The sequence below is a fragment of the Papaver somniferum genome, chromosome 7, assembly GCF_003573695.1.
Source record: "Papaver somniferum cultivar HN1 chromosome 7, ASM357369v1, whole genome shotgun sequence".
Lineage (NCBI taxonomy): Eukaryota > Viridiplantae > Streptophyta > Magnoliopsida > Ranunculales > Papaveraceae > Papaver > Papaver somniferum.
Genome location: NC_039364.1, coordinates 99381481 through 99390116, shown reverse-complemented (window position 1 = coordinate 99390116; position 8636 = coordinate 99381481). Strand labels below are relative to the sequence as shown.

The following is an 8636-nucleotide window of genomic DNA, read 5'->3' as shown; positions in this document are numbered from 1 at the left end:
TAAGCATGTTCTTTTTAGCTTACCAATTAATTATCTATCTTTATTTAAAATTCCAGTATCAAATTAGAAGAAAAATAAGAAAATAATGAAACCGTTTTGATGGGATCTTCCAATAAATAAAACAAAGAAAGAATGGGTTGTTTGGGTAGAGTTAGTGTTACAACAATGCTCGGTTGAACCCACAAGTTTTGTTATCTCAAGCTTGTTGCGATGTTAGATGGTCAAAACCATTTCTTTATTTCTAGTCTATTAAGTCAAGTTTCGGACTAGGTTAGAATTTGGTAGTTGAGTATCAAACATCACCGTCGAAGACTGAAGATCGACGAAGATAGATGAAGAACTTCTGTATCAGGTATGTTAAGACTGAACAATTCTATTTTACTCACTATCTTACTATTATATCGGTTGAGACTATATCGTATGACTTTAAGTAGATTTACAAAGAAGAAATTTCGAGTCAAGCTTGCCTTGTTAAAAATATTGAAATATGGTTCTAGCATAGATGTCCAAAGGTCCTTAACAATATTAGTTCGAAACAATTTATTGTTTGAGAATTAATTTATGGATCAATTGGAAATATCCCATACAATTGATTTTATTATTTGGGAATGTTTCAAACATCATAAGAGAGAAATTCATGAACTTTTGATATTTCTGCTCAGGGTAGGTTGCCAAACCACTTTGCAAACCATAGATATCCTAGTCTATTATTGCTAAGTCTCGAACTAGGATAGAAAAGTGTACCTGAGCTCAACGACTTCATGGCGATTCATCATACAACGACGAAGATCTACACAAAGGACCCGTGGAGCTTCATCAACAAAAAGGTATATGGAGACTTGAACTTATCTATCACTCAAAAGTCTATCTATTCTATCTCCTACTTCTTATGAGACAAAAGTCGTATGCTATATAGACTGGATCATACACATTTGATATTTCGATCTTAGTATAACATACTTATCTTTTTCTCGAAATCGTGTGTTGGTAAAGCGCTTCGCTTTGATCAGGTTTATCTTCACCTAGTGACGAAAGTCATGAAAAGTTTCAATCTATTTGAGAATTGCTCTGACGCGAAACGGTTTGTGAATAACGGCTATATAACGTCCTCTGAGAATGTCTCAATGGTTGGAATGAGAGTTTAGATTACATAACCATGTATTCCTTGTACCGAAGTTTTTGAACTTTGTTGATCAAGAGAAACCGGTGGAATCGGATTTGCCAAGTCCGCAAACTCAGTCCGCGAACTGACGGAAGTTCTCTTACCGAGAATTTCTGCTGGGTTTTTCCAATATCTCGTTTGCGTGTTAAGTCCGCTAACTCAGTCCGCGAACTGGCGGAAGTCTCCTTGCAGAGATTTTCTGGTGAGTTTGGAAAACTCTGCCGGTTAGCTTAAGTCCGCGAACTTGTTTGTGAGCTTAAGTGGTTGTGATCTAAAGATGTGTTCTGAACATGAAACTTAAATTACTAAGGAATGCTTTATGCAAACCGTGGCTATAAAGTTCATGAGCCGATTCAATAGAATCGAATCATCTTTTTTTCAATTGTGTCTTGTGTAGTTACATAAGATCTCATAGCAATTGAACAACTCTCTAACTAGTTCATTTGAGTCAATTGAACTAGTTATGGTGTAGAAGAACCAGGTTAATTTGAAATGCTCATATGTTTATCCTTTTGGGTTATTATGTTGAACCAACATACACGTACACGTTTGGGCATGGTTTTCACGAACCCAGTAAACGTTTACCACAAGTGTGTGTGACAAGCTAAGGTTTTCGATCTAACGGTTGAGAAATATTAGCTTGAATCTAAATCAGGTTTTCATCTAACGATGAATATGGATTGCTTTGTACCTAAGGAAAAACCCTAATTTGAAGACTATATATAAGAGACATCTAGCTTGAGCAAAACTTAATCCCCACACGTCCGTGTGATACTAGTGTGCTCGCTAGAGTCGATTCTCCTTTAACCTTTGGTTTTCTTCTCTAAAACCAGGTTAACGACTTAAAGACTTCATTGGGATTGTGAAGCCAGACCGATACTACTTTTATCGTAGTTGTGTGATCTAATCTTGCATCTTCTATCGTACGAGTATAATCTTCTTTGATTGGCTTAAGATCGTGAGAGTTCTCAGATAGGAAAGATAAAAGAAGTCACAAACATCTTCATCTCACTGTTTGTGATTCCTCGACATCCTCTTGTGTATTCAATTAAGATCGTTGAGAGGTGATTGATTAATCTAGGCTGTTCTTCGGGAATATAAGATCGAATTATCAATTGGTTCCTGTTCACCTTGATTTCATATCATAAGACGGAACAAAACCTAGGGTTTATCTGTGGGAGACAGATTTATCCTTTGATATACTTTTCTGTGTGAGACAGATTGGTTTATTATCAAGTCTGCGATTTTGGGTTGCAGCAACTCTTAGTTGTGGGTGATATCGGCTAAGGGAATCAAGTGCGCAGTGTCCTGCTGGGATCATAGGCGTAGGAGTATAACTGTACCTTGAATTAGTGGGAGATTGATTGGGTTCAACTATAGTCCAGTCCGAAGTTAGTTGTAGTAGGCTAGTGTCTGTAGCATCTTAATACAGTGTGTATTCAATCTGGACAAAGTCCCGGGGTTTTTCTGCATTTGCAGTTTCCTCGTTAACAAAATTTCTGGTGTCTGTGTTATTTCAATTTCCACATTATATTGTTTATATTTATAATTGGAATAACAGGTTGTGCGTTAAGATCATCAACTTCTCTAATCCAACCTTTGGTTGTTGATTATAGTTGATTGATCCTTGGACATTGGTCTTTGGTACTGTCCAAGTTATCTCTCTTTGATAAAGACTCGCAAATTTCTATTTGCTTGAGTAAAGATCAAATCGAGAGATTGAGATAATAACTCCTTGAGATACTTTTTCTCTAGCTTGAGTCTGACTGTCTAGTTGATTCTCTAGCAAAGTATTTCGGAGTTAGTCCATACAAATTGCTAATTGAATTATTTGGTGTTGTTGTTAGACCCCCGCATTTTCAATTGGTATCATATCAGGCAAAACTATAAACCTAATAAGTTTGTGTTTGTTCGTTCCTTATAAATTTCCCTATGGGAAATTTCTTTGGAAAATTTGCTCTTGGCATCTGTAACGCACGCCAGAAATCCTTAAAGATTATTCAAAGATTATTATGGCTAAATCCTATGGTTACTCATGATAATCTTATGTCATCTAAGAAGGGTTTTTTAGATGTTAAGAATCAATCAGACGGAAAAAATAAAAAGAAGGAAAGACCGAAGAAACGTTCTATACGCTCGAGGATATGGAAACTCACTAGATTAACTCTTGATATTTCTAAGGGATACTATCGATATGGATCAATTGATAAAGATCTGTTCAAAGCGTTCGAAGGCGTTTTTAAATTCTTAGAAAAACTTAAATCTGTTAAGTCTAAGAATCATTCCGAAAAGGGTTCTGTATGTGTTAACTCTGGTAATACTGAACAACCCAGAAATCAGAGGTGTCCTTCTTCTGGCCAGAACAAATGAAGGATAAAAAGCTCTAATTGCCCTGACTATCATCATTACTTTGATTATACCACAGGGACTGTTCACACATATCAACCAAAAATATCGCATGAGAATATCTCTGCACATTCTGCCTCTTGGTAACAAGACTGGCACTTCCCCATGTGTATATATCTTGTAGTGGGGCAAGAAATGGGTTGTATTTTGTACATATTTGTTGTTAAAACCTCAATTAGATTTCTATTGCATCAGTTGGTATTCGCCTGTATGTGGTCACGGATTGCATAACCTTTAGTGTATGAATGGCCAAGAAAAATCCCATTCTCCTTACATGGGTCGCGGTTCATAAACGGGTGTAAGCCCACGTGTGGCTTTATAAAAAGAAGTTCGCGCACCTTACTCCTCTTCTTCCCGTCCGTGTACGTGAACTTTTAGGGTTTGTGTTTCTCCTCCATTAAAGCTCTTTGGAGAAACTGAAAGAAAGGGTGTTCAAGTCTTCATCCAAGTAAGTAATTTACTCTTGATCCTTTCTTATTCATGATGAATACTAGATACACAAAAAGGAGTTCAAAAACCTCAAAAAGCCCTAGCTTGAATTCTCCTTGTGATCAAGATTCTCTTGGAATTAGGTTTGTGAATGAGTCTTGTAAAAGAATATTTGATAAGATTGCTTCAAAAGGATTCATTCTACAAAAAAAGGTTGGACTTTTCTAGTGGGCATGAAGAGGATTTGGTTTTCTTTAAAAAATTCAAGCTTGGTAATATCTTTGATGGTCTTGGTCAAGGATTTGATTCTCTTACAAGGGTTTTCTGTGCCAATATTCATGATGTTAATTATGATAAGATGGAATTCAAATCCATGATTGATAAGAAAAAATTGCTTGTTGATAGAGAACTAATTTCAAGGATTACCGAAATACCATTGGAGACGTACGGGTACCTATACCAAGTGATGAACGTCCAACATATGATGATATCTCTATTGGACTTTGTGGAAAGAAAGTTGTTTGGAGTCAAGGAAAGTTTCCACTAATGATCTTAGTGTTTCTCTAGTAGATTTTGGAAAACTCGGCATCTCTAACCTTTGTCCCTCCACAATTGAAAATTCATGGTGGAGTTATGAGTTTTCGGAATTGGTCTACTTCCTTGCATCCGGTAATACAAATCTTTATATTTATGGGTTTATCATCTTTCAAATGATGACTATGACTTCTCACATCAAGATGTTAGGATATCCTTGTTTGATTAGTCGAACTTGCCGCGATTGTGGACTTGATTTTATTGGAAATTCTCTTGGAGTTCCTAAACTTTTCCGTCCGTGTACCTTCCGGAGTATAAGGGAAAATGTTCGAAGGCGACAAAGAGGTACTCCTGTTGATGTTGAAGACCCTACCACCTTGAAGCTTATGCAGAAAATTCACAAGGGTGTGTGTAAGGTTAATGCAAGAGTGAAGTGCTTAAAAGAGCAAGTGTCGCTGATTGGAACCAAGTGTCCCGAGCTCAAGGAAGAGTTGGATTCAATTCAAGCATCGTGGAAATTGTCCGATGATGAAGAAGAGGAGTAATGCTTTTAATTATATGCCTAGGATGTCTTCTTTTTGGATTAGTTGGAAGAATAACTAGTGCTTTGATTAGCGATGATTGTGACTACACATATCTATTTTTGTTTTCATCTTCTTATGTTATTTTTTAGGTTTTTGGTTTGAAATTCTAAAAATATTTGGAGGATGATGTTATTGCAGTATTAATCTTTTTGATTTGTTATATTGCAATTGTTATGGGATATGTATTGTTTGCGTCCGTGAACTTGAAGGTCCCATATTGTTGTCAAAAGTAAAGTCGTTCATGATCGGTATTCGTTTATTAGTTTGAGAACGAATGGACTTCTGACAATTACAAAAGGTATGCCTATGCAGTCATTTATTTGATGGAAAATAGGATGAAATCTTTTGTTGACAAGGATAAAGTCTATTATATCGTTATGCATATAGTGATGGAAAATAGAATAGATCCTTGTATGTTATCCACGGTTTTGATCTTCATTGATCCATCTTTTGTATACCGTGAAGGCTCCATTGTGTATCTCATGTTGATCACCTTACAACTAAGTCGATTAATTTTGGCATCTGGAAGGGTGGGGCGGGGCTTAGTTAGTTAAACGAGCCTACTCCCCCCCCCCCCCCCTTTACTTTTTCAAGGGTTGACGGGTGGGGCGGGCGTTAGTTAAACACGCCGATTCCCCCGCAGAGGTACGATCAACCCGACATCCTAAAAACGACATAAATACATAATAACTGCAACGGAATACGCGTCCAAATGGGTCGAAGCCATACCTCTCAAAGATTATGCTGGAGCAATAATATCGGCGTTTATCAAAGAGCACATCATTTGCAGATTCGGCACACCCATGATAATCAGAGCAGATAACGCAAAATCATTTGTAAACAAGGATGTGACTGATTTACTCCAACAATACAACGTAAGGATTCACACTTCTACCCCTTATTATCCTAAAGGCAACGAACAAGCGGAGGAGACAAATAAAACACTCATCCGCATCCTCAGCGGTCTAATACATGATCACTACAGAGAGTGGCACGAGCAGTTACCCTTAGCGCTCTGGGCATACAAGATCTCTAAACGAAGTTATACAGGCGTGTCTCCTTATTCACTGGTTTACGGGGAGGACGCGATTTTACTTGCAGAAATAGCAATTCCATCCTCAAGAGTAGCAATGGCAAGCCACACCACCCCGGATGAAGTAAGCCGTTTCGCCCACCTAGACACCATAGAAGAAAGAAGAGCGCGGGCAGAAAGGTTCGCAGAAGCCTACAGAAAGCGCGCAACTAACTACTACAACCAGAGTGTGAAAGAAAGATCATTTAAGATCGGTGAGCTAGTCTTGAAAATCGCCCCGCACGTGCAAAGAAATGCCAGTGCTGGCGAATTCGCGGCAAATTGGGAAGGTCCTTTCACAATAAGGAAAGCGGCAGAAAGCGGATACTATAAGCTGCGGCACATGAATGGGACTAAAGTCAAGACGCCCATCAATGGCAAGTGGCTGAAATTTTTTATGCATGAGTGATAATATGTAAACACCCACCGCAATAAATAAAGTAAGTTGCAAAAAGATTTCTTGCTTGAACGGCACCCTTCAAAAGGTCTCAGGGCATCCAAAGGCGCCTGATTGACTGACAAACTATACAAAAGGTCTCGGGTCAGCCAAAGGCGCCTGATCGACTGACAAGTATACAAAAGGTCTCAGGTTAGCCAAAGGCGCCTGATTGACTGACAAACTCTACAAAAGGCTTCAGGTTAGCCAAAGGCGCCTGATCGACTGACAAGTACACAAAAGGTCTCAGGTTAGCCAAAGGCGCCTGATCGACTAACAAACTCTACAAAAGGTCTCGGGTCATCCAAAGGCGCCTAATCGACTGAAAAGTACACAAAAGGTCTCAGGTTAGCCGAAGGCGCCTGATCAACTGACAAACTCTACGAAGGGTCTCGGGTTAGCCAAAGTCGCCTGCTCGACTGACAAATATACAAAAGGCCTCAGGGAATCCAAAGGCGTCTGGTCGACTGGAAAATTTATAAATGGTCTCAAGGCAGTCAAAGGCGCCTAATCGACTGACAAAAGGGGGGAGTAGGCGCGTTTAACCAACGACCGCCCCACCCGTCAACCCTTGAAAAAGAAAAGGGGAGGGGGGAGTAGGCTCGTTTAACTAACGCCCGCCCCACCCATCACTCCTTGAAAAATAAAAGGGGGGAGTAGGCGCGTTTAAATAACGCCCTTCCTACCCATTACTCCTTGAAAAATAAAATGGGGGGAGTAGGCGCGTTTAACTAACTCCCGCCCGCCCCACCCATCACTCCTTGAAAAAGAAAATGGGGGGAGTAGGCGCGTTTAACTAACACCCGCCCCACCCGTCAACCCTTGAAAAAAAAAGAGGGGGGGGGGGGGGGGGGTAGGCGCGTTTAACTAACGACCGCCCCACCCATTATTCCTTGAAAAAGAAAAAGGGGGAATAGGCGTGTTTAACTAACGCCCGCCCCACCCGTCAACCCTTGAAAAATTAAAGGGGGGGGGGGGAGGAGGAGTAGGCTCGTTTAAGTAACGCCCGCCCCAACATAGTGCGCTTCTTTTCTGCTTACGCATCTGGCAAGGGATCCCCCGGCTTCCCTGTAATACAGTGCGCCTTGGACCATTACGAATTGTTTTAGAGCCTGAGTAGGGATCACTCGCTCTTTGTCCATCCGCGTCAAGTCTTCGATGTATACTCTTCTCCAATCGTCTGCCTCTTCGAAGGACAAGTCTTCTTTCCAAGTGCTAGGTAATCGTTTCCTTTGTATATTAACAGTGCCTTCTTCATTGTCATTTAATTGCACCTTACTTGCCAGCGTTTCCAGGGCATCCGCGTGTTTATTCCCACCTCTACCAGTGTGATCCAGAGTTGAGCCCGTTTGATTCATCAATCTTTGAGCTTTTTCCCGATAAGGAGCCAGATGAGGCTCTTTAACGTGGAACTCGACATTTACTTGATTCGTAACGAGCCGAGAATCGCCTTTGACTTCAGCGCCTCCAAGGTTAAGTTCCTTCGCCATTTGGAGACCCAGGATCAGGGCTTCATACTCCGCCACGTTATTACTGCAGGGGAAGTTTAGTTTAAACGAGTATGAAAGCAGTTCTCCTCTTGGGTCTTCAAAGACAACCCCCGCTCCTCCAACGGACCCATAAGAGGATCCGTCAAAGAACATTGTCCAAGGTTTGTCAGCCTCGACGATCGCAACTTCTCCAGGTATGTGTTCGTGTACTTCGTCGTCTCCTGCTCCTGGGAACATAGCCATGAGGTCAGCTATCGCCTGTCCTCTCACAATATTAGGTCGCTGATATTTGAGCTCGAATTCCGCCAATTGGAGCAGCCATCAGGCGGTTCTTCCCGTAAGGACAGGATTTGAAGCCAGGTACGCTATGGGGTTTGCCACCACCACCACAATGGTTTCGTGCGTTAAGAGGTAAGGACACAGCTTTTGCGTTGCGTATATGAAGTCTAATGAAAAGGCGAGGGTACCCAGATATACCTCAAACCAAAACTTTTCCTACCTATAAGTCCTTTCTCCAAAAGTG

General features: G+C 40.5%; 1 protein-coding gene across 1 annotated transcript; it reads right to left on the bottom strand.

Annotated features, from left to right (window-relative positions):
* Positions 1-7618: 7618 nt before the first annotated feature.
* LOC113294980 lies at positions 7619-8356 on the bottom strand. Its single transcript, XM_026543344.1, has one exon. It carries the CDS (start codon positions 8354-8356, stop codon positions 7619-7621), a length of 738 nt encoding a protein of 245 aa, XP_026399129.1.
* Positions 8357-8636: the final 280 nt, after the last annotated feature.

Excerpts from the sequence above, each read along its gene's own strand:
- LOC113294980 (XM_026543344.1), bottom strand. The coding sequence starts at position 8,356 with ATGGCTATGTTCCCAGGAGCAGGAGACGACGAAGTACACGAACACATA.